At 42.6% G+C, this 25,539-nt stretch overlaps 1 protein-coding gene across 2 annotated transcripts; it reads right to left on the bottom strand.

Annotated features, from left to right (window-relative positions):
• Positions 1–941: 941 nt before the first annotated feature.
• On the bottom strand, positions 942–13,416 carry zgc:154093 (cdc42 effector protein 3). 2 transcript variants are annotated; one of them, XM_087851231.1, is made up of 2 exons: positions 13,261–13,416; positions 942–2,707 (listed from the first exon to the last, which is right to left on the bottom strand). In XM_087851231.1, exon 2 carries the CDS (start codon positions 2,233–2,235, stop codon positions 1,327–1,329), a length of 909 nt encoding a protein of 302 aa, XP_087707357.1. In that variant the 5' UTR covers positions 2,236–2,707; positions 13,261–13,416; the 3' UTR covers positions 942–1,326. The 2 variants fall into 2 exon arrangements, with proteins under 2 accessions (XP_087707357.1, XP_087707356.1); XM_087851230.1 differs by having other exon boundaries at positions 13,257–13,416.
• Positions 13,417–25,539: the final 12,123 nt, after the last annotated feature.

Raw genomic sequence — 25,539 nt, forward strand, 5'->3', positions numbered from 1 at the left:
AGAATTTAACCTGCAGCATTAAACTAGTAGTATTAGCAGTTTGTAGCTTAGTCTATGTACGCAACGTTAACTCTGCTGCATAAATACACATTTATCCTGAAAGAATTAATAGCTGTGCAGCTTCCTCCTGTTTCCCCAGGCCGATCTGGAGACAAGTATATTTGACTCTGCAGAGAAGTGAGCAGGAAATCCTCAGTGAGAGTCAGATTAACAGGCGATACAGATTAAAGGGAGCAGTGGTGATGTTACTGCAACTGTGCTGGTTAACTTGGAGCAGGGCTGCCAACTTTCTGCTCTCAGTTGGGGTGAGATGAGGGTGGCGATGTTTATGTGGGACAATTAAACACACAAAAATGATGCATGCCACAGGTGAAGGACAGCCTGTATTTCCTCTGATAACTTGTTTGTTTTGCACACTTCTCTATCCCACGCTCTCAGCTGGGATGTACTTGTGGATCAGCGCAGCTGTTTTACTTTTCTATACTCGGTCCATTAAAAATGTGGGAAGCTGTCTCAGAATGTGGGACGATCTTTTTTTGTGTCATTTTTGGATCCCTCCTCGCTTTAAATAACCCAGAAAGAGGAGCCGCGACATATTTTAGGTAATTTTCAGGATAAATCTGCCAAATTTGTTTTGCTGGTAAACTTCTAAACACCTCTTGGCTTATTTTATTGGTTAAATTAATGATTAAAGGTGTCATCCTCCTATACAGCCTGCTGTTACGGTAAACATCCATAAACACTGTAAGTTGAAAAGCTTTGTTGCAGGGTTAATTAATAGTTCTAAATAACTAATACAGTTAGCTCTGTTGGACTGTTTGGTTAAATATGTGCAGCTGTTTCGCTGTGGGGACTCTCACATGTATCCTTGTGAAGCTGCAGGTATTTAATACACTCACAGGAAAGACTTCCCCCATCAGCTGAAAGCAACAGGATGTTTTGGTTCTAAAATGGGCAGAAAACACCTGCCCAAAAAAATAGATGCAAATAGGTGTATTTGTTTTAAATAAAGGAGGGTCTGCAGGTTTGTTTGGACACCGTGAGAATGATGGTGTGCATGTAACCGTTGGCAACCCCGTGTTATAGTTTAAACGTCTATGTGCATGAGGTTCAGCTTTGAAGGCTCGAGCAGCAACGTCCTGCATTTCAAGCTTCTTGAAGTCTTTTATCACCTTCAGACTCGGCTCTCAGGAGTTGGTGAAAAAAAAAAAGTTCTCTTCCCTCCTCCGTCAGTCCCTCCATCTTTTGTCTCCATCAGTCTGTTCAGAGTTTTAAAGGATATATTAAAACATGTATAAATATATCTTTTTGACTCATTAATCTCAATCACAGCTCGCAGTGGTTGTCCTCAGCTTTGTAGCGGTCCATGATGCTCAACACATCCTCCAGGATGGATGGGCCCAGATCCAGGTTCAACCCCGCAATGGAGTCAGAGCGCGACACACCAGAGGGCTTTGTGAGGCCGGCGTGGTGGAAGACGGTGCAGGGCGACTCGCTTCGTTCGCTCCGAAGATCCTCGTTGCTCAGGTAGGTGTCGGAGTCCAGGCTGAGGCCCCGGCGAACGTCCTGCGGCCCGCAGATCTCTGACATGGAGTCCTCGGAGGAGCCCTCAGAGAGGGAGCCGGAGGAGGGGACGAGTCTGCGGATGGCTGGGGAGAGGGAGATGTCACGGCAAGGCTCGGACGCCAAGCGACCCACCACGCCGTTCTCACAGAGCGACACAGTTGGGTGCTGCTGGCGCTGACCGTCTGTCTGGCTGCGGCCATTGTTCTGTTTGGGGCTAGCCGCAGGAGGCTGCTGATGGTGGTGGGAGGGACCATCCAGATGGAGGCGCGGCGGTTTGGGTGGAGCCTGTTCGTGAGCGATGAACACAGGCATGGAGATGGTGTTCTTCAGCAGGCCGCTGGACGCGTGCTGGTAATGGAAGCCGTTAAAGGCGTAGCTGTGCACGTCATCTTTCGCGGTGAGGCCCTCTCCCAAGTCTCTCTCCACGCTGTGCGAGCGGGCGTGGCCGTTCTGCGTCCGGCTCGTGGGTGGCAGCATGTCCATCTTACCCTGGAGGAAGCCCACGTCTCCAAACATGTCGCCCTCGCCTTCGGGCCCTACGTGTGCGCTGTGACGCACGTCGCCCAGCGGGGGGCTGATCATATCACCTGAGAGGACGTCCCGGAGCTTCAGCTTCTTTCCCTTCTTGGGAGTCGTTGTTTTTAGGTACATGGGTGTCTTTGCAGGCATCTTGATGTGGCGGTTGGGTTCCTCGGGCCGTTTGAGCTCCAGCAGGAGAAATTCAGCGGGAAGCAAACAGTGCTGAGTTGATAAGAAGCTCTCTTGGCTGTTTTTTCTCACTCTCAGCTCAGATATTCAGTCTGTGCTGCTTCTCCAAGCGAGTAAACAAGTATTTAGGTCGGTCAGAGTAGCGATAGCAACCCGGCAGTTGAGCCTCACACTGACATGTGACTCAGGAAGGGAGAGGAGAAAGGCCTTGATCTCAGATCAGCTCCCTCTGTCTTCCCCTCCTACGCAGAAAATCCATATCAAAGCGAACGCCGAGCCCTCGTCTCCTCAAACTCTCGTCTTTATCCGGGCTCAGGCAAAGAGCACGCAGGGGATCAAGAGTGAGATCTCTGGCTGCCTCGCCGTCTGCTGCCCGGTCGGTCCTCCAAGTTTCTCAGAAACTTCAGGAATGTGGCATCAAAACACTGGAGATCTGTGAGGAGAAATCAGAGCGAAAAGGGAGTCAAAAAGAGGCTGAAAGAGATCGAGGGGGAGAGGAAAAGCAGATAGATGGGACAGAGTGAGGAATGAAGCCAGGGGGGAGATTTACAAGCACTTTTTCAGAGAGCCAGAGGACACTTGAAGGAAAACACTCCAAGAATCCACAGTGTTTGCTCAGAGGGCCGTGCCTGCCCCACACTGTGTGACTGGAGGTCCTCGGGCTGCTCTTACAGAGTCACGCATTAGTCTTGCATTCCCAAAGACCCTTCAGCCTCGTCAGTGGAAACACAAATTACCACACCGAAACTGTCGGTTTCAAAACACCTCGTGCTTAATCACAGCATCTCATCAGGAAATAAAGTGTCTTTCCCGAGAAAGACGCAGGGAACACCCGAAGCCTCGAGATCAGAACTCCAGTTATTTAACTGGTTAAACATGTAGAAGTGCAGGTTTTTCAGGACCACAGTTATTACAGTTTATCCACAGCTCTTCAGTTTCCACTCTTTTACTTCAGTCATAGCAGATTAAACCTACTAACACTGAGTCGCCTCACCAATGGTTAGAAAACAATAAAGGGGTGGAAAAAAACAGGGAAATATCCGATACTGACAAAGTGTCTGAGGTGTGAATTTACAGTGCTCAGTAACACGCTGACCTTATGCATCAAGAGGCCAGTAGTAAAAAGCAGTTTGTGTGCTCAGTAAGAGCAGAAAAGAGTAAAGTGCCAGTCCTTTTACTCACTTAAGTCCAGTTTTTACACCTACAGTGCTTAAAAAATGTATTAGAGCATCTGTCATAAAGACAAGTACACAAATAATTTAGATATCTGTCAGAAAAAAAAAAAAAAGACTGAATTTACGTTTAGATACCCAAATCTGAGCCGGCAACCTGAGAAGTGAGAAATTAATCAAGCATTCAACCGCTAAAACTAATTTTTTGTTTGTGTTTGCAAAAAACTGTAATTTGGTGCCTTAATTAAAAAATGTTTTAATATTTTTTCAGTATTTTTGGTAAAAGTACATTTGAAAATTCACAGATAACAACAATTATTATAATTTAATATTAAAAATATAATTTAAAGAGTAAATTACCATTAGACAAATATAATAGCTAATTTTTGGTAATTACCAGTTCTGTTAATTTAGGGCTACGTCCACACGTACCCGGGTATTTTTGAAAATGCAGATTTTTCTATGCGTTTGCACCTTTCGTCCACACGTAAACGGCGTTTTTGGTCACTGAAAACGGAGATTTCTAAAAACTCCGGCCAGGGTGGATATTTTTGAAAACTCAGTTTTTGCATTTACCTGTGGACAAGAAAACCGGAGAAAACACAGGAAACGCAGCGTCAAAGGTGTGCGCCTTTTTTGACGTCACACTGTGCGCCACGTTATTGTTTCGGTGAAATGAATTTCTACAATACTGTTACTGTTAATTGTCTCTGCAGTGTTTAAATGCTTACATATACACACACAGCTACTGTCCCTCCACACATACCACTCGGTTCTGCTTCTATGCCCCAGCTTTGTTTACTTTTTCCCACCGAGGCTTCTAGACTTCTGATTGGCCAACATTTCTGCACGGTTAGGAATATAGCGCCACCTGCTGCTTTTGCATGTTCCTAGCAGTGTTTTCCTTCATTTCTGCCTTTACGTGTGGACGGGATTATTTTTTAAAACGAAAACGGAAAATCTCCGTTTTCAAAAATACCCGTGTACGTGTGGGGCAGCTGAGGCATAAACCTTAGATTGGGTGATGATCTAAAAAAAAAAAAAAAAAAAAACTGTTTTAGTTTATTTAAGGTTACTTTAATAACCCTGGAAACGGCAGTACTTCCCTTGGTAAAAGCTACACTCGCTCTCTCGCTGTCATTTCTGACACCGTCTCTGCTGCACAGAGCTGTTGCTTTTGCTTCTTCAGTGACCCAAAGACTTGCATTCAGACAAGCCTCCATCATTTAATAGGCGAATTAGAGAAAAGCTTTCCATGCATCGTTTAGAAAAACAGCAGAACCAGTTCAGAGCCATCTGGTCGTATGTTAAAAACCAGTTGACCCACTTTTGGTCAACGTTTGGAAGAATTTGGTCTTGAATAGTTTGTTTTCTTGTATAATTCTCAGATCTTGTGAGTCAAATTGCTGCTTTATGTGCGGTCCCCGTGTTTAGAAATGAGAGAAGCACGCTCGCAATGAGCATAAAAACATTTTTCTTTAAATCGCACAGCCGTCATGTGTTTCTTGTGACTGCTCGACCCTCACTGGGTGTGTTTACTGAGGAAGTACATTGAGAATACTTTGGATTGCTTAAACAGATCTCTTTCAACAAATAAAATCTGCCGTCTTGAGTCATATTCGTGCCTCAGTCTGAGTGAAAAAACTGTTTATCAGCAGGGTTGATTTGTGCAGCTCTGAATCGTTACTGTCCCGGTGTTAAATCTTTGTATTTCTGATGAATGTTATCAGTTCTGACTCAGTCGTGGTTGTTTGTTTCAGCTTTTTAAATACTTAATAAACATTAAAAATACCAGAATGAGATTTTTAGCTCAGCTTCAGAGTTTCCAGCACATCACAGAGGCATCTGAAGGGGACCTGTGAATCTCACAGGGGTCAGACTGAGGTCAGGTTAGAGTACAAAAAACATGTGGCTTGAAATTTGAAAGAGAGTCTGAAATGAGTAAACTTTGAGTTCAGTTTGAGATTGAACTGTTTGCTTCTTTTATACAAGTTGCTTCACTTCTTCAGAAATTCTCAGTCCTCCTGTGATTTTGCTCCGGGACAAACTCATCAGTTCATCAGGATTTTATTTCCGTCTTTTCGTATTTTCCAGCTGCTCCGTCAAACGGAGCTCTTGGGAAACCGCCGGCACAAACGGGAGAACTTTAGCTTTGGTGGAGTCTTTTCGCGTTGCAACATGTATCCTGCGACACATGCAGGCCACCCCGGGGACACGCTTTAATGAGGCCTGAAGTTTCAGAACATTGCTATGTGGAAAAAAAGATTCCTCACAGGTTACACCCTGGAATAAAAGCAGTCAAACGAACAGGAGCGAACACATGCAACACAAGTGAAATTTATTTTCTCAAATTCAGTGAACAGAAGGAGAGGAGGAGGTTTCTTTAACCAGCATTCAGAGTGTGAAAACAGAGAGTGTGGCTTTGGGTTCAGGTTCATTTAAGACTGAGGTCAAACTTCACTGTGCTGATAAAGGATTAGAAACTATGCAGCTCTCATTTATTCTTTTAATCAAACCGACTGGATGTGTTTTAATAACATTACAAGTAGTTATCTTCTCTGTCACAACAGAGCCCACTGAGAATTGGTGGTTTTTAGATATTTAAGTGAAAAAAAAAGTGAAATCTTATTTAAAAGCTGCTAAAAACAACTATGAGATACACTCCCCGGACGCTTCATTAGGTACAGCTTGCTAGTACTGGTTTTTCGTTTAGAACTGCGTTAATTCTTCATAGCACAGGTTGCAAGCTTCCCTCTAAGATTTTGGTGCATATTTAGTTGACAGCATCACACAGTTACTGTAGATTTATCAGCTGCACACCCATGATGTGAATCTCCTGTTCCAGTACATCACAAAGGTGCTCGATTGGATTGAGGCCACTTGAGTAACTGTCTGAGATGATTTGAGGTGTGTGACAGTGTGTTATCCTGCTGGAAGCAGTTATCAGAAGATCAGCATGGCTGTAAAGAGATGGACACGGTCAGCAGCAACACTCAGGCGGACTGAGGACTTTAAATGTTGGTACTAAGGAGCCCAAAGTGTGCCAAGAAAAGCTGACAGGAGTGCGCACTGTGGTCTTCTAACACATCTCTTTCAAGGTTTGATGTGCTGCATGCTCAGTGATGCTTTTCTGCACAACTATTTGAGTTAGTGCTGCCTTCCTGTCAGCTCAGCGCAGTCTGGTCTTCTCCCGTGACCTTTGACATAAACAAAGCATTCTTGCCTAGAAAACCGACGCTCATTTTCTCTCTTTTGGACCCTTCCCTGTAAATCCTACGGACATTTGTGTAAGAAAATCTCAGCAGATCAGCAGCTTCTGCAACACTCAAACCAACCCGTTTAAATCACCACTTAAATCACCTTTCTTCCCTTTTCTGATGCTCAGTTTGACTTTTAACAGGTCGTCTTGATCATGTCGAGAGTTGCACTAATGAGCATGTGAACAGTATAAAATTAAATTGCTGTCTGTATTGAAGGATGGTGCAGAGAAACGGTCCGGGCAGTTAAATAAAGTGGCTCCAGTTAAGCAAACCTGAATCATTTGTTGTACCGTCTGTTTTAATTAGCTCAGCTCTGACACACGATGGTCTGATGAACTCAAATCTCCGGGATGAAGACACACGGCTCTCTTCTTTGATGAGCAATCGGAAGTTCAGACGGTGTCTGACGGGTGAAAACACCCAAACCCTTCCCCCAATACTGGCAAAGACATGAAAGGGTAACTTCCCACTTATTATTAACACTCCAGGTGTTTTCAGCCCAGTTAGTGTCAGGCCTCTGTGGAGGCCTAAAGACTTTCTTAATGAGTTTATGGTTTAAATCACGAGTTTGAAGTCTCAATTAACACAATATGATATTCACTCAAAATCTTGGTTTCCAGGAATTAGACCAACAAGGAAGATAAAGCAGAGTATGATTTAGGGTGTGGCTATTTTGTGATTCACAAGTCATCACGAGCGGTTTCTTCATCAGTTCCAACCCCAGCTGAAAAAAGTCAAAATGGTAAAAGGCTTCAAAAGCCCACTGATGGGTGACGTTACACTGGTGACATCCATGCTTCTTCATCATCATCATCATGTTTCAGATGTCAGATCTTATCCTGCACAGCAGCAATTACTGCAGGATAAACATAGTGTAGTAAAAAGTGAAATGGTTCCTCCTGAGTTGTAAGAATGTGGCTAAACTCCAACAAGACTATTTAAAGAAAAAGACACAATTGAGGTCACAGATAATCACGGGTCAATAAACGCCAATACAGGCCTGATCTGTAACAACAACTGAAACCTCCTAAACCAACGTGGAAGTGCCAAAAACTGCAGTTCCATGAACGACCTCTTGATGCAGCCGCAGTGACGTCACCCACCGGTAAAGTCCTCTGAAGAAGCCTCGAGCTGAGCGTTTTTTATCCAACTTTGAAACGAGAGTCACTGCATACTCATATCCCAACTAAGGCCAGCTATGAAACATGCTTTATCCTCCTTTGTGACTCTAATGCAGACCAACAGTGCAGTTTAACATAGTCCAAGTACAAACATGAAACTGATGTAAGTTGATAAGTTTATAGCTATTGCTAATTTTCAACAATTGTCCCTTGTTGGGCTGACAATCAAAATTTCCAAAAATAAATTTTGCCCTGTGTTCAGTATCACTTCAAACAAGCAACTGACACAAACTCATCGGGAAGGTGTTTACCAACGTCATAGAGCGAAGGGGACGTTTTCTATATATCCAGACTAACGACAAGTCGCCCCCTGCTGGACAAGTAAATGCCGGTTTAAGGTATAAATCACCCATTTAACCTGTTTTCAGGCTCTGAGCTTGAAATTATTATCTGAATGACATCATGCTGCTGAGTGACTGCTGCTCGTCAAACACATTTCATTGCAATGTTGACCCTGTGCTAACTTGCATATGACAAATAAAACTTGAAACTTGAATGACAAGTGAATGCATGCACTGGCATAGGCTGCCTCTCCACTAACTCACCTCACTGAATTGCACGTCTTGTAGGGTCCCCACGATTAGTCGACTAGTCACGATTACGTCGACTATTAAAATCGTCGACGACTGATTTAATAGTCGACGCGCCGTTTGAAGCTTTGTAAGAACACAAAAGACGCAGGAATAAGTAGTAGGATTTAAGAGTGTAATAACGGACTGAAACAGAAGATGGCAGCACTGCATGTACAAGGAGGGCAGCTGCCGTTAAACCCCGAAGAAGAAGAAGTAGCTCTGTCCCAGTCAGAATTCATAGCGCAGCTCAGCTCAGTTTACAACAATGGCGGCAGCTAGTTAGTTTTAATATTACTCTTATTATTCTTTCTGGGTCACAAAATAAACGTTTAACATATTTTCAGGCGAGAATGTAGCTGTGTAAACCTCAAATATCTGCTCAGTTTATCAAGACACCACATATTTTCAAAAGCGCTCCGACGTTTTCGGAGACGTCTGTTACCCACTAGCTCGATAGGTAGCCGGGGGCAAGGCTAACTAGAGCCCGTGAGAAATCGTTTTCAAACCCACTGCCGTCTTTCGCTACTCAGGTTAAATATAATCACTTAGATAACTTAAAAATGTTATTGTTTGGCTTTTTTCAGTATTTTATTTGTTCCTGAGTAAATCGGTTTGGCTGAGATTAAAGTTATAGTTTTTACACAGCTGAATAAACGTCAAGCAGACAGCTGATTATCAGAAGTGTGAGATGCTCGAGAATATACTCCGGTGTCCTGTTATATTTTAGATAGCAAGGAGTTTATTAAACTTCATCGAAACAATCTGCAAATTTCATTAAAATTTAATAAACTATCATCTTGTCTTTATTTTTAGTTAGCACATACCTTAAACACTTAAAGCTTTAAGCTAATGATAGTTATATAAGAGCAGATGCTGTTGGTGCAATAAGCTGTATGTTTTATGTCCAATTCATGATGATCTGATTAGTCGACTAATCGGTGACTAGTCGACTATCAAAATAATCGTTTGTGGCAGCCCTAACATCTTGAGTAGAATTTTTGGAGCATTTTGAATAATAAATAATGTGGGTTGTTATGTGGATATTTGTTCTATGAGCCCATCCAAGAAGCTCCAGTTCTGATGGGTGAAATTGAAGCCTATGATTAGGGACAAAACAAGACTTCAAAATATGACTTCACCATCCCATAGATGACATTATGGCTTCTTTTATTGCCTATTGTACCAAATGTGATTTACACCCTCATTTCCTCCATTTCTCTCTCTGCTCCTCCAACAACACTTTGCACAAACAGCTAAGAGCAGCAAAGGAACTGAGCAGAGCAGCAACTCTCTCCGCCTGACAGCGAGAACATTAAGGTGACATCATAAACAGCTCTGTCTAATTTGAGCCTCTGAGAGTCATAAAGAAAGCGACATTAACTTGTCAGCGCTCATTTTAACACAAAGGAGGCAAAAAAAATACCATTTATATTTATGCAGCACAAGTCCAGGCAAAGAAACACCACGCCTGATGAACTAAAAAAAATATAATGAGACTGACCACGACAGTGCAAAGACAAACAGGAATAATGGACCAGTCAGAACTGGTACAGAAGGGTGGAGGCTTCTTCAGGTGCTGGAGAAACATTTTCTCTGGGTTTTTATGAGTTTTATGGTTAAATTTGCTAAATTTGAGTCAAAAGGCCTGGAAAAGGAGACAAAATGCTTTACTTTTTTAAATTTTTACCCATATTTTTAATGGATCTCTACGTATCAACATCAATTGATGTTTTTGCTTGCATGTCCGGGCACTCTTGTAAATTTGAAGGAAGGGTCACACCAACAAAGCTGGTCAACTTTTGTGGAGAGGTGGAGACTGAGACGTGTGTTTGGGAAGCAGAGAATCTGTCATGTAATTTATTTTTACTCTGGCAAAAATACTGTAACAGAAAAAGTCCTGTTTGTCCACTCACTCTCAAAGAGTTACTCGAGTTATTCCAGTTAATTCATGAAAAAAAAGTGTAAGACGCTTTTAAAAAATAGTATCAGATATAACTCAATGTCTAACTAACAGACTTCATTATTAGTTTTGTGGGATGGGCATGGCTGACTGGCCTTTTTTCTGAGTGACTGCTTTTATCCGGTGATGAAATAATGGGGGAGGTTTCTTCTGGGATGAAAACAGAGACTGAAGGTTCAGTAACTAGTCTGATTAGTGAGAAAATGATATGAATCATAGTCTATTCAGTCACAGTCATCTTGACCTAATTGAAGTATTTTTGGACCAGTGCTCCCCACCACCATCATCAAAACACCGAATGAGGAAGAATGGCACTCCTTTTCTCCTCTGGAAAATCATGCCTCAAAGTAATCAAGCTGTTCTGGCCCTGAGTTTTCTTTCCTTTTATTTTAATTTGTCACCCATTTGTAGGAGAAAACGTGGTCATATTCCTGCAGCGAAGGCAGTTTTGTGTAGAAGTTGCAGAGCTACAAACTTAGCTTGCATCTAAGTGACAGAGAGGAGACTGTTGTGTAATGTTATTAGTGAGGAAATTCAATCACTGAAGTCATCACGATCACACACAGAGACGCTCACACTGATGGCTGGGACAGACTTGAATTACTTAATACAAGATCACAAGGAGTGCAATTAATTATGCAGCCAGTTCCCAAAAGATCAGACAACCAATCGCAGCGCTTCTCATTTTTTAGTAGATCTCTCTAAAACCAATTTCTTATCCCTGGCTTTTACCACCGTTTCTAAAAACACACACGTCACACATTCCTGTCTTGTGGGGACATCTAATTGACATAATGAAAAACGAATGGCTAACCCTCACCCTAAACCTGACTGTAACCCTGTAACCCTGTCACCAAAACGACACTTTGAGTCTCAAAATGCCTTCAAACTTGTGGGGACCAGGATTTTGGGCCCCACAAGTAGTAAACTTTCAATTTTTGGTACCCACAAAGATATGAATACACGCTTATACGCACACTTATCCCTACTGGGAGCTTTGTAGTGTCCATGAAGCGTGACTCCAATGTTTGTTGTCCTTGAGCTCAAGCGTGGGTTCCCAGCGCAATTCTGTCTCAACCACAACATCAACATAAAACTGACTGACCTCCGAGCCTCACTGTGACACACCGAGGTGGGCATCACATACATGTGTACTCCTCCTATTCGCCCTATCAGCCTAAATACGAACGGAGGGAGAAACTCTCGCAGACGGCTGGTTGGTCTTTCTTTGCATCACCTTTCCTGGAAGCTGGAATTTGGGCCACTGCTGATGATGCAATCAACCACAGAGGAGGCCGAACTAACATCTGTTTCTGCTCTCAGACCCAGTTTGTTTAAAGTCTCTCCACCGAAACGGACCGGAGCCACCCACGAGTCCTGTCATCTCCTGGGACAAACACGTACTACACGCCTGAACGCGCGACTCTGCGGTTGCTTTCATTGTTGTTACTCTCCGCAGAGTGGCGCGTAATTGCGCTCAGCAGGCGACTGTTGACAAAAGCATTTTTTTCTCCTCCATTAATCCGTTTATTTTTGCCATAAAAGCAAAGCTTACTCCGTCTGTTATCTGGCTGTTTTCCCACAAGGTGGTTTCACGCTAATGCAGTTTGTGTCTAAGAGTTAATGGTGACTAATTTTCCATATATCATTCGGCCGTGGGTGTACATCCAGCCTGCTTCTCCTTGGCTGATAACTCACAGCGATTATTGTTAAGTACAGTAAAGCAGACTTCATGTGAAACCCCAGGTGACGCAATGTGCGCCCTAATGAGTCTTTAATGTTGAACAAACCCTTTTTTTCAGGCTTTAGGTTTAACGTTACTGCTCCTCCCCCACCCGCTCATAAATGTCTGGAGGATAATAATCAAAAATATTCTATTTTTCTATTCTATTCTAAAATGCTGCCAAACTGAATGAAGGCGAACTCTAGTTAACTTCCCCTCTCTCCCTCCGTGCGCGTTATGTAACTGCAGCCTCTCAGATCATCCCATGTCCTCCTGAAGCCTTCCTGCAGCTGACTGATTGGTACCATTGGAGCAAATCTTTGAAGTCTAATCGACACATGAAGCCACAGATACAGGTCCAGTCAGCTCTGACTGGCCCACAAGGCTTTTGTTTTTAAGTATTGATAAACTTTAGCAGATATATATACATATTTTTTACAAAAACAAAACATCAGACTCTTACAGCGAGTGTCTCCTGGCTGTGACCTCCACTCTTGGGTAGTAGTTTGCTCCTGAAGCAGCACATGTAGCAGTGAGGTGCTATAAAATGGAGTAATATGCCAGCCTCCCCCGTCTGGGGGGGGGGGGGGGGGGGGGGGGGGGGGGGGGGATGTCTAAGGCGCTTCTTCTGCAACACTTAATCTTCTTAGAAATTAGATCATCACGAGCCCAGATGGGGAGCGATTGTCCAACATCGCCTATTCTGTCACTGCGCGGTGAGTCAGCGATGGCTGGTGGATGAAATAAGTCTGGCTGTATTGTATCACCAGAAAAAAAGTATTTTAGAAATTAAATGATTTAAACACGCATAGCTTTACGTTGTTTGTGACGTCAGGAGTCGGGGACACGTGCTGAAACCTTTATTTTTAAACACTGCGTTCCTTCAGATTTGTCTGCTCGTTGAGCCAAACTGCGCAGGCAGCGCACGCTGAAACTAAAGGGAGTGCCTCTCAGAAAACACACACACATGTTTATAAATAAAATCACACACTGCTTCATTCCTCTTATTTTTGTTACACAAAACTACAAATCTCCTCAAAGTGTAATCTATAACCACAAATCAACAGCTGACCACAAAAAAAAGATAAAATAAAGTGATTTCTCTGATATTTACCTACAGTTCCGTCATTCTCCGGGAAATAAACCCACTCTTCTAGTTTGGTTGTAAAATCCACCGACACAGGGCTGAGGTGCAGGGCAGGTAAACCTCTTAGTGACGGCTGATTACTGTCTCTTGAGCGCTCTGAGCGGAGAAAGTAAACTGGTCACCTCTTCTTCCCTTAGAGGAGTCAAGTCTGCAGCACTGAGCAGGGAATGCTTCCGGTCAGGATTTTCAAAATAAGATAATCATCCTCTAAAGCGCTGTCGCATTTTGTATCACCCACCATCCTTGGACTCAGTGGGGACACTAAATAAATAAATAAATAAATAAAAAGAACTAAGGCAGTATAAATAACCTTAAACGTGATATTTAATCTTGAACATTTTTTGAAATATTTGTTACTTGTTTTATAAAATGTAAATATAAAAATAAATACGTATCCTTTAGCCCTGTCTTTGAGAATCACTTTGATAATGAACCCATTTGACGCCTTTTAATCAACACAGAACAACTCATTTAGGCAAAAACGAGTGTGGGCTTTTATTTTTTAAAGGTAAAGTTCAGCTTCCGGTGTCACTTTGCCTCACAGGCACTGAAGGCGCAGACGCTGTGGTTAATAAACTGTTACATGAGCACGTGGGACTGAAACCACCAGAACTTCTCAGATAACACACGAGCGACAATGTTAATCATACAAATGACCGTGAAAGAGCAGCGAAGCCGCCGAGACACTGAGGTGATGAAGCACCTCTGCGAGTCTCTTTGATCTACAGGTGCGAAACCATAAAAGGTCACAGGTCACGAGGTGAGAATTAGCCTACTATCAGGACGTAGATCTGTTTATGACTTCTTTACTGCAGAATGAACGCGTTCATATTTAATTGATCAGTAATTAAATCATCACCACTGACCCCGAGTGAAACTGAGCAGTTTACTGACCATCTGTTCACTTTAACCAGCCAATTACAGAGCTCTCTTACTGTTGATCTCCTGATGTGACAGACTGTGTTGAGGTGATGAGGGTACTGTTCTTTAATTTGATTAGCAGCAGGCGCGAAACCACAGACCTGCTGCTTTGCAGTCAGCCTGATGCAGAGTGATTCAGAAAACAGAGCAGGTCTCTCAGATGCCTCACCAGACTTTGTTTAATGTTCATAAAGAATATGGTGAGACGTTTGGAGAGCTGTGAGCTGCATTCAAAATCTCAGCAATTCACGCTGCAGTTTCTTTTTTTTTAAAAGTTGAGCACAGAAGATAAATGCTGTCTTTATTAATCTGTTTAGACATCATCGCGCTGTTAGGTCAGGAAATATATCTGACTCAAGGAATGTGAATCACTTAAAAATATCACGACAGAAAAACATTTTGCGTCTGCTGAACTTGGTTCTGTAGTATATGAAGTTATCACAGAGTTTTGTGTACGTGAGTTCATATACCGATGGCTAACGGTTATGTTAGTGTCATATATCCTTCTGTTGTATCTAGGTCAGTGAAATAAACATTTATCCTGTTGTCTCCACAGAGCTATAAAGTCTCAGCATTACAGGGAATAATTGTGCATTTTAATTGGCCTTCAGTTTATTTTACTGCTGGAGCACAAAATTTAGAGGCACAGTCTGGTGCTCCCAACAGCATTGTTGCTGGGCATAATTGCCGCAAAGTAATGAGGACTCAACAAATGGAGAATGCAGACGTTTGCTGTTCGCGGGTCAGATTGCAGACACATCTTGTTTACAGCTCCTGAAGGACGCCTGCAAGGCAAATTAAACCCATTCCCTCTTTGCTCATCCACTCGAGTGTGCTTTGAGCCCTTCTGCAAAGAAACGCTGGCGTCTTTTCCGCTGAAGCAGCATCACACAATAAAACTGCACACGTGCAGAACAACCTCCAAAGCACGGGAGATGTTACTTTGGGGATTTGAGGTTTCATTGTGTGCGTTTCTGGAAGCGCTTCATCTTCTTCTGTGACACACAGGGAAGCAAAAAGGGTCCCAGAAGTTCAGCAGCGGTTAAATCTAAAAGTTTCTCGTGGAATTCCTCAAAGCAAGACCAAAACGACGCTCGCTTTATCTCGCTTGCCCACTGTATTACTCTCACTCGCTATCTGCAAGTGTTTGAAGGCGTGTGGAATGTGTAAACTAGATAAGCAAAGAATTACACAAGATGTGGTTAGATCACTGAATCGCAAACACACACACACAGATTTATGACATCACCTAAGTAATTCAAGATGTAATCAGGGCAGTATGGGGTGGGTCCATCTGCAGATCTATGAGACCACTATCATTTGTCTCTCCCTGACACACACACATACAAACGCACAGGCCGCAAGGCCCCCCAGGTGCTGCCCCATGCAGAGACCCCCTGAGAGGTTGGTGTTTCTCCACTTCTTAAACACAAAGTCGGGGGTGGAGGTTTGTGTTTGCATTCAATAACAGAGCTTAACCCCAAAGCAAGGACGAGTGTGAGGTCTGTTTAAGTTATTCATGTGAGAACAAAAACAAGAAGGCTATTAAATTAAATCTAAAACTATGAATTGCTTTCATATGAAGCGTTCTGCTTTGTTTTTTGCCTGCAGTTTGTTAAGAGAAGGAAGAGAAAAAAGAAGCAGGAAGAAGGAAAAAGGTTGCATTTCCTCACGCTCTGGAACATGGCACCACGTTGGTCCTGGAAGGCGAGGCTGGCAGGCAGGATCACAGTCAGGGCCAGTCTGTCCTCTCTTATTGTTGGTTATTATGCAAGAGGCTAACTCAGCCAGGTGGAATTAATCTGTCCCCACGAGACACAGATTTCACAATAAAAGACCTGAGATTAAGTTCCAGTGTCGAGTCATCTCAAGACTCACTTCCCAGAAAGATTACTTTCTGTTACACACAATTAAACCTCCGTAAAACTCATTTAAATGTAGATTCCGATCATTTAGTATAAATACTCCATATCTGCTGAAGTTACACAATATGTTTAGTCTACAGTATAAAATTAGTTAGTTTCAAGTTCATTGTTTAAGGTTTGTATTGATGTGAAAATGAACAGTTCTACTTAACATCTGCTCATTTATTCTTGTCTTATTAGCGCTTGTGTCAGTGTGTCTTTTTTATCTGTATTAGCTTCCTAAAGTACTTCAGATAAACCCAGAAAGCCATAAATCTCAAAAATGCTGTAGCCTCACTGGTCTTAACCCACACAGTCCAGCATGCAGCCCTGCAGTGGCTCTTGGTGAGCGTAGGCGTGTACTTCCATTTCCGAGCAGCGAGAGTCACGAACAACATACAACGGAGACACAAAGTGACCTCATAGGCAGGAATTCTGGGAATCTGTGAGTAAATGAGCCTCCATGTGTTTCCATTTAGTTTGCAGTGATTGAAGCAAACTGCTGCTCCTCGGGGGTGATTGGCCGAAGGAAGAGGGAGAAAAAGAGGAAAACGAATGCTGGAAAACAGACGAGGAAAGACAAAGAGAAGAGGAAGAAAGACACCAGCTTTGAAATGAGTTAAAGGAAGTTAGTAATACTGACTTGGTTGGAAGTTAGAGGAGTCAATTTCAGATTATATTTACAAATTTCTTTGGAAATTTTATCAAGCCTTAATAATTTAATGGTAATCTAAAAGATCAAACTGGAATTTTTTAAAGAAAAACACAAGTACACATTCATAAACATAAACACAAGAGACATAAATAAGCCCTCTGAGTTTCAGCAGTGAGTTTCGGCCCTTGACAAAGACACGTCCACTGTGAGGACCTGCAGACTGGCCATTTCACGTCTCTTTGTGGTCCTGTGTCTCTGGGTAAGGTGACAGAAAATATCTCAGAAACTACAGGGTTTGAGATTTTATATAAACAGTCATGTTCCCGATTAATCCTATGAAATATTTTGTTCCTCTAGCTCCAAACACAGGACAGAATTTGCATTTATGTTGCATTTATTAGGTCAAAAAACACTTTACAGCCACCTGGGTAACATCTATAACACTCGAAGCATTTAATGATGCTGATTTCTCTTTATTACAATTCAATTCTTTCTTATATTCTTCCCGGCAACAACAAAAATGCCTGTGGTTATTAACCCTGTATCACCAAGTCTATCATCTTTGATACACAAGCTTTTGAGACCTCTACATCATTCATTTGATTACCTGCATAAAATACTGGATGTAACAAAAATGATACAAATTAAAACTGATATTTGCAAATTGATATTTTGTTTCTTTTTTACTTTTAATTTGTCTGAAGGTTCACAGTTAAACTTGATTTTAAAAATCAATACATGCTAGTTTACACCCAGCGTCACGGGTGGATGGACTGAATCTATCCGGTCGTTAAGTCTGACATCACTAGCCGTGTCTGGGCCTAAACTCCTCTGCAGGTCCATATATCAAACGATCACTATGGCATTACTGAGAGTTGAAAAACTGTCTAAAGTCTTTCATCTTTAATAAAATGATCAGCGTTCTGCTCTACCAGGTGTAACAATTGAGTTTAACATCCAGGCATCCATGAAAACAGAATTTATGACATTTAACGGAGTTAGAAGTTAGCAGGAAGTTAGCTCGCTAGCTTCTATCTAAATACAATATAGCATGTCCTGACTGCGGGGTTTTGGAAACAAATTAAAATGTACAGCTCTGTTATCACTTCCAACATAAATGAAGACAGAAAACTAAACAGCAGTGACGTTTGTAGGGTTACTGAAGTTTGGCTAGCTGGTATAATTGTGCTACGTGACTGCTAGCGACACAGCTATGTTAGCATAATATTAACAAGCTAACTAAAGTTAACGTGAGTGTTCTCGGTGGTCAGGAACAAATGTAATCGCATGGCAGGATGCTGTAAAAGGACCAAACTTCAGCCAGGAGAACAACTGAGATAATCCATCCACAATATGAGGTTAGTCATTCATATACTGCTGCATGGGCTGGGCTGTAGTTACATCCTAAGGTTTTAAAAACTGAGCTTAAATAAATGATTAGCGGTAATAAAAGCCGAGGGAGGTCAACGGTGATCACTGACTGTTTTAGGAGCTTTTTGAGATTAAATAGAAGAAAATACAAAACATTAAACATGTTAACAACACAAAAGCCATGTTAAACGCAGACTACTTTAGGCCCGGAAGTAGGATTCGTCACGTCATCACTTAACGACCGGATAGGCGGACGCTCCAACGGTAGAATGTTGGTAGAAATTTAACTTCGAGGGGATAAAAGCTTTTTCAAACCTTTTTTTGGGGCAAAGCTAAGAAAGTTTTTAAGCTTTATTCATTTATTTAAAATGAAATGTGCCAGCTGAGCTTATAGATGCGGTTTTTATGTACCAGTGATTGTTGAAGATTGTTTTCAGCTCCAAAATAACTGCCCTGATAATTAAAGTAGTCTCTCATATGCTATTGGAGGGAGCTTTGTGAAACTGATAACATGCAGAATGCATGAAAAAAAGGTTGACTCAGCCACTGTGACGTCACCGGCTGTGTTGTAGACAGTTTGAGAGCCTTTTGTTTGGGATTTTGGTCATTGCCATATTTATCCAGCATCTGTTACGCACCATCATATCACAGTAAATGTAAGTCTGGTTTTTGCAGCGAATCGGTCATCGCGTGTAAAACAAAACAATACTGGAAAAACTGGATGCTTTAAAATGTGTTTAGTACAACTGACATGAGGGCTGGATGTGAGGTCACTGCCTGCTCGTCATGTAGTGACTTGTATCCACTTTGAGTATAAAATAAGCCTGTGGATAAACTACTATAAATGTTTAAATCAACCAAATCTATCTGTTGTTGCGACACAGGCGGCCCCTTTTGTAAATTATCTTGAACATCCTCAGACTGAAGACATAAAATATCAGAGAACAAGTAAATTCAGCAGTGAACAGTACACCGCTCCTTTAAAAATAACCACATGGATCAAATTAGCCAGATAAAATCAGCTGGCGTGGCTTTTGAACTGTGGGGAGTTAAGTTAAAGTGCTTCATGTGCCACTGGGCTTCCCTGCAGATTGACACTGTAAATGTCACGCCATTTTTCCAGCTGGGTTTCCTAGAGAGTCGCCCGGCGGTGGAAACCAAAACAATGAATGATGTAAGAGGACTGAGGGCATGAAAACACAGGACACTGTGAATGTGTCACTGTGGCCTTAAAATATTCAGCTGTTAACATAAATGCTTGACAGAGACGTGCATGCTTACACAAATACATACGTTCACCTCGACAACTGCAGTGTGTCGTTGCATTAGACATAAACCTACTCCATATCTTTCTTATACCATCTACCTCAACACAGTGTATTAAACACAGCCTGAGTTGCTCCTCCAGCCTCTTCAGCCTCCTTCCTTTCCCACAATGCTCTCCTCTTCTTTGGTCTCCCTACGTTCCTCCCTCTCTCCCTGCACTCCTTCCTCTTTTCCCCCTCCTCTTCTCTGTCAAGGCTCAGAGGTCATGTGGAGGGTCAGAGCCCCCGCCCTCCTGGAACAAACACACAGAAATAAATAGCAGCAGAGAAAGAGAGGAAGGGAAGCGGCCGGATGATTGCTTTTCTACTTATCGCTGTGCCTGAACGAAGCAGGGAAACAGGCTGTATGTATGCGTCCAGAAATTCATTTTGAAATCTCAAAGGTGAGGACGTGTAGCATGGTACTCACTTCCTCACAGGGGTGTTTCAGGGTCGAAGTGCAATTCAGATGAGCTGGCAGAAGAACGCTTGCCCGCTAGTGTCAACACACGTTTAAAATACTGGAAGTGCACTCAACAAAACTGGAGGTCTGTTGGTACAATTAAACACACAAAAGTCCTATTATTTCATTTTTATTCATATATATCACCAAATCACAACAACAGTCACCTCGAGATGCTTTATGATAAGATAAGATAAGATAAGATAAGATAAGATAAGATAAGATAAGAGCCTGGGTTCGATTCTGACCTGCGGCCCCTTGCTGCATGTCTTCCCCTCTCTCTCTGCCCTCGCTTTCCTGTCCTTTCTCCACTGTATCTGTCAAATAAAGTTGTAAAAGGCCAAAAAAAAGGTAAGATAAAGAACCTAGAAGAGAGAAACCCCCAACAACCACTGATAACCAAGCATTTGGTGACAGTGGGAAGGAAAAACTCTTAACAGGAAGGAAACCTCCAGCAGGACCAGGCTCAGGGAGGCATGCGTTTAATTACATTAAAGGAACAAACACCACAAAGACGGCTGATAGACACAGTTCAGATTTTAAAATGAGTTTATGCTTGAGCTTATCACACTGGCACACAGGGGTTAAAAGTGACATCACAGCTGACACGTGCGGCTGTTTTGCCTCGTGCACCTCGATCATCAAGACAGTTGTTGCTGTTTTCCCTTTTTTTCCTAAACCAGCACTGATGCTGTTTTTTCTGAGTTGCAATCATGAGGCGTTTGCTGCAGTAAGTCTGGTTCTGAGGTGCCATTAAAATCGTTTATGGGGCTGCGGTGACATCACAGTTCATGTGAGCGTTCACCAGTATCAACCATATTCGCTGTTTGCCTTGCGGCCTAGACGGCGCTCTCCTGTAGGCAGTCTTTACTAATCACTACACCTGAAGCACTCATCAAAGCAGACTAATGCATAGGTTCAAGCCTTAATGTAAATTAAATAAGTGAGTTATATAGTTTAAAAAAAATCTCCCTCACCAGCAGGTATCATGAAGGGGGACATTCACTAGAGACCAAAACTGCAGTTGTTTATTTCTGGGGTTTTTACCATTATGGAGTTTTGGAGTCAGCCTTATGTGGCCATTAGAGGAACTGGAATTCTGAAGTAGCCTCATTTTTTACAGAACTTACAGATTTTCAATCTATCGATGCAAAAAAAAGTTTCCAGCAACTTAAACAACAACATATGAACTGTATGTGTGAATTAGCGAGCTGGCAGGTTTACTTTGGACACAGTCAGATTTGCTGTGCCAACTTAGACTGGCTAAACACAAGGTGTAGCATCATATTTACAGTGGAGGCCTAAAAAGCATATCAGTTTTCTCATCTAACGTTCTGCTGAAAAATAAATAGGTGGATTTCCCAAAATATCAAACGTTTCCTTTGAGGTTCAGTTCAAGGGTTAAGGTCAATTAGTTTCATGTTAGCGGCAGGTTCAGGGGCTATATGAAGTGTAGTCGAGTTTACAGTCCAAACACGTGTGTTTATATGCGAGTGATTGACAGACAGCATAAACCTGGGAACCTCAATAGTTGAAATACAAGACAAACAAACATCCAGCATGCTTTGTTGGTCCTGGAACGTTTCCAGGGCAACTAAGGTGTGTGTTTGTGTGTGAAGCGTAGGAAAAGCAGAGGAAGCTTAACAGATGGAAGCTTTAAAACACTCACCAATGTTTATCTTGTAAAACATCAGGACTGAAAGGCAACCGGTGCTTATGTGCATGTGCTAAATCCAGCGTATGTGCGTGCATGTTTGTGTGTGTTTGTGTCATTTGGATTAAGAAGTGTGTATCTCCATTCTTAAGAAACATCCAACAGAGGCGAGTCCAAAGTCCGGTGCCAATGTTTACTGCACTGTGTGTTTAAGTGTGTGTTTGTATGTGTGTATTTCTGCGTGAGTGAGCGCGGTTCTGGGAACACGCCAGCTGTGGATAGCTACTTTTAAATTTGGCCTGTGGACTGGTTCAGTTTGCTCCACAACAGGAAGTTGAGATGTTGACGTTGGGAGTCTCTGGGAACGGAGGCCTCGTGCAACACTACAAGCTGTGCCGACGTCATCTGAAACGATTCCCCGGAGTTGAATAAAAGTCGGTGAGCTGCAGCTCCGTTTGAGGAATGTGTGTTCAAGCCTCTGAAATGTGTTCACGTAGCTTTGGCAGCTTTCTGAATGGCAGGTCGTGCTGTCATCTTCATTTAAAAAATATTTTAATTGGTTCGTTTTCCTGCTCTTACCAGCAAACGTAGCTGAAGATGATTGTGTTAAATGGTTTAGTGTCATTCAAAGCTACTGTGTGTATTTTCCATCGGCATGCTGCGGCATGCTTTAACAACGCCGAGGCATTCTTTGCTCAGGCGATATCTTCCTGATCGCGCAATCAGACAAACTAGAGTCATGAACACTTGGGTGAAAAAAAATAACATCAGCTATCCGTTTTATATTCCCAGTCAGAGACACGGGTCATTTTTCACAAATGTAATTTAAGTAATGTAATAATTACTACAAATAAATCTTAAGCAGATGAGAATCATTGATATTTCTATGTTTTGGGTCTTAAAATGATTTAATGAACGTCTAGGCTTGAAAAATAAGGCCAGCGTGGAAGGGCCAAAAACAGCACTTCCTCTTTGAGGCTGACTTCCAATGTGCGATGACGCCCATGTTGAAATACTACTTTACAGCTGAAATAAATATGTTTATATTCTGGTGGAAAAATTGTTTCTTCCTTCATAAAAACTGTGCAGTGCAAATATTTTTATAACTCATCTAGGCCAGCGGTCCCCAACCTTTTTTGCGCCACAGACCGGTTTATGCCCGACAATATTTTCATGGACCGGCCTTTAAGGTGTCGCGGATAAATACAACAAAATAAAACTAGTACCGGTACCGAAAAAAATAACATTTATTCATAACACACGTGAAAAGACCCAGGAAAACCGAGTAAACGATAAAAACGATAACAAAATAACGCTGAAAACCGATAAAAACCCTGAAAACTATACATTTCACACCTGAGCCTCAACTCTTGTGGTACCAAACGACTCACGGACCGGTACCGGTCCGAGGCCCGGGGGTTGGGGACTGCTGATCTAGGCTGTCAAGTAACAAGTGTTTTGATCCAAGAAGGCGTAGTTCTCTGCTGATTAACAGAGGTGTGTATCTGTGCATCCATCTGTGGAGGGCTGCTGCTTGCTAGCGTTACCTGTTAGCTTCACACGCCACCCTTTTGTCCAAATATGGCACCTTCGACTTCCAATAACTAACACCGTAGCAGCAAAAACACAAACACTGAGTCTAAAACCAATGGTGACGTCACCGTGGCGATAGCCATCGGTAAGTGGGTGTATTTATTTACGAGCTTTTTCTCCTTCAGTGATTCACACGTATACGGCAACTATATGGACGATTGTGGCTCAAGACTTGGGCGTTCGTCTTGTAATCGGAAGGTTGCCGGTTCGAGCCCCGGTCCTTGGGCAAGACACTTTACCCGTTGCCTGCTGGTGGTGGTCAGAGGGCCCGGTGGCACCAGTGTCCAGCAGCCTCGCCTCTGTCAGTGCGTCCCAGAGCGGCTGTGGCTACACTATAGCTGCCATCACCAGTGTGTGAATGTGTGTGCGAATGGGTGGATGACTGTGTATAGTGTAAAGCGCTTTGGGGTCCTTAGGACCAAGTAAAGCGCTATACAAATACAGACCATTTACCATAACTATATACAGCCTAGAATGGCAGCAAGTTGGTGGCCTGACCTGCTGAAGTCTGCTCCATCCATACTTTGGCTTCCCTCACCTCCATGCGAGGGTCAAACCATCATACCTGTGATTTGACAAAGCATTCATCATCCTGAGCCACAGCAGCCCAGACAAGATGACACTGGGAAAAATAGCACATTTAAACTGTTTCAGGCAGTGACACGTCCTGCACTGGAAGTAACAAAGGTTCTTTTCCCCTGTTTTCCAGTTTTTCTTCTGCAGGTTTATGAAGGTTTAGTAGTCCTTGTACCCGACCGTTTTCAGGTGAATGTTTCTTTTGCTCATTAAGCCACTCAACACTGATCTATGAATCATTTAAGGTTTAAAAAAAGACACCGAACATAAAGAACCAATTTTAAACTGTATCTTTAGACACTTTGTTACTTTTTCATGAAAACATTTGTTCCATTTCCTCCTGCTGAATCCATGAAAATGCCAACGATAACAGGTCAGCAGGTATAAAATTCTGTAATACTTTAGCCTCGAAGGTCCAGATGAAAGACCACACTCGGTTAACTTTCCTCCTGTTTCAGCCGAGGTGCATGGTGACACACTTTCAGACAGTTTGTATCACAGGCTTAAATTTTAGGACATCACATAACTTCATGAGGAAAAGTCTACATTAAAAACAGGATCTTTCTCATTCTCAAGACATCTGTGCTGCACTGCACAGACTCTGTTGACTGTCCCTTTCTAAATAAACAGCGCAGCCTGAACACCAGCATCACAGTCTAATAAACTATCTCAGATTACACTCAGGGTTTTGGCTTAATAACTTTTAGATGTTTACATATTTGCTGAAAATATACTCCAGGATTTTATAACTCTAAGAGCTCTCTCCCAAAATTCGCACAGCTTTTGAAGAATGACATTAAATGTCAGTTTCAGGATGGTTATCAGTGTAGAGAGGAAAACGTTTTTCTTTTTTCAGACTCTGGCCGGGCTGAGAATGTGATGTTCCTTTTGGCTCTGACAGGAAAGCACAGCATTGTTTAGTTGCACAAGCGATCCATCACGGAGGAGGAATGGGACCAGTACAGAGGATGAAGAGGAAAACGGAAGGAGATATGAAAAGAGTTTGTTTTGATGGCAGCAAGGACAGTGACCATCAAACCATGAACTGTAGTAACCTGAGCACAAGGAAAGAAAGAGAGAAAGGAAAGAAAATGAGGAAAATAAAAAGGACAAGGGAGGAAAGTACATTTTTAAAAAGGAAAAGAAAGGAGGAGTCTTCCCAGGATGGGAGCAGCAATGGGAGGAATTTTTTTTTACACCAGGCACAGGAAGCGGCGTAAATGTTTATCTTGTGGGGACCAGTTTGGAGTTATAGACCTTTGGAAGGCTTCCCACTTTCTGCCTTCAAACTGCTGTTTGAGGGTTAGGACCTGGCTCCTGGGTTCAGGTAAGAAAGAGTTTTAGGTCAGGCTTAGGGTAAAGGTTCGGGTCAGGCATGTAATTGTGGAGAGTTAGGATAAGAGGCTAGAAGAGCCGAGGGAATGCAGTATGACTGCCTCTGTGTGTGTCTGTGTGTGTGCATGCATCAAGGCCTCGTGGGAACTGCAAACTTGACAATCCCAGACTTAGTTTGATGAAGTGGGGGCTAAATGCTGTTATCTCACACACTCTCTCACCCTTATGCAAAACAACATAACATACATGTGCTCAGGCTCTCAGTTCTCCTTGAAGTCTGATCGTTTGTTTGTTGGTTGGTTGGTTTTTCAGATAATGTGTTAAATCAATCAGTTGTTGATTTCATCATCTCACATTATCCGCCTGTAAAGTCCAAGTCCCAGTTAGATATCCCTGACAGCATCAGGAGCAGAGTTCCCACGACACTCTGGGGGGTCTAAAGGTCTCCATAATAATCCAGCAGTCTTTAAAAAC

This window comes from Neolamprologus brichardi, chromosome 14, assembly GCF_056152115.1.
Source record: "Neolamprologus brichardi isolate AB-2024 chromosome 14, ASM5615211v1, whole genome shotgun sequence".
Classification (NCBI taxonomy): domain Eukaryota; kingdom Metazoa; phylum Chordata; class Actinopteri; order Cichliformes; family Cichlidae; genus Neolamprologus; species Neolamprologus brichardi.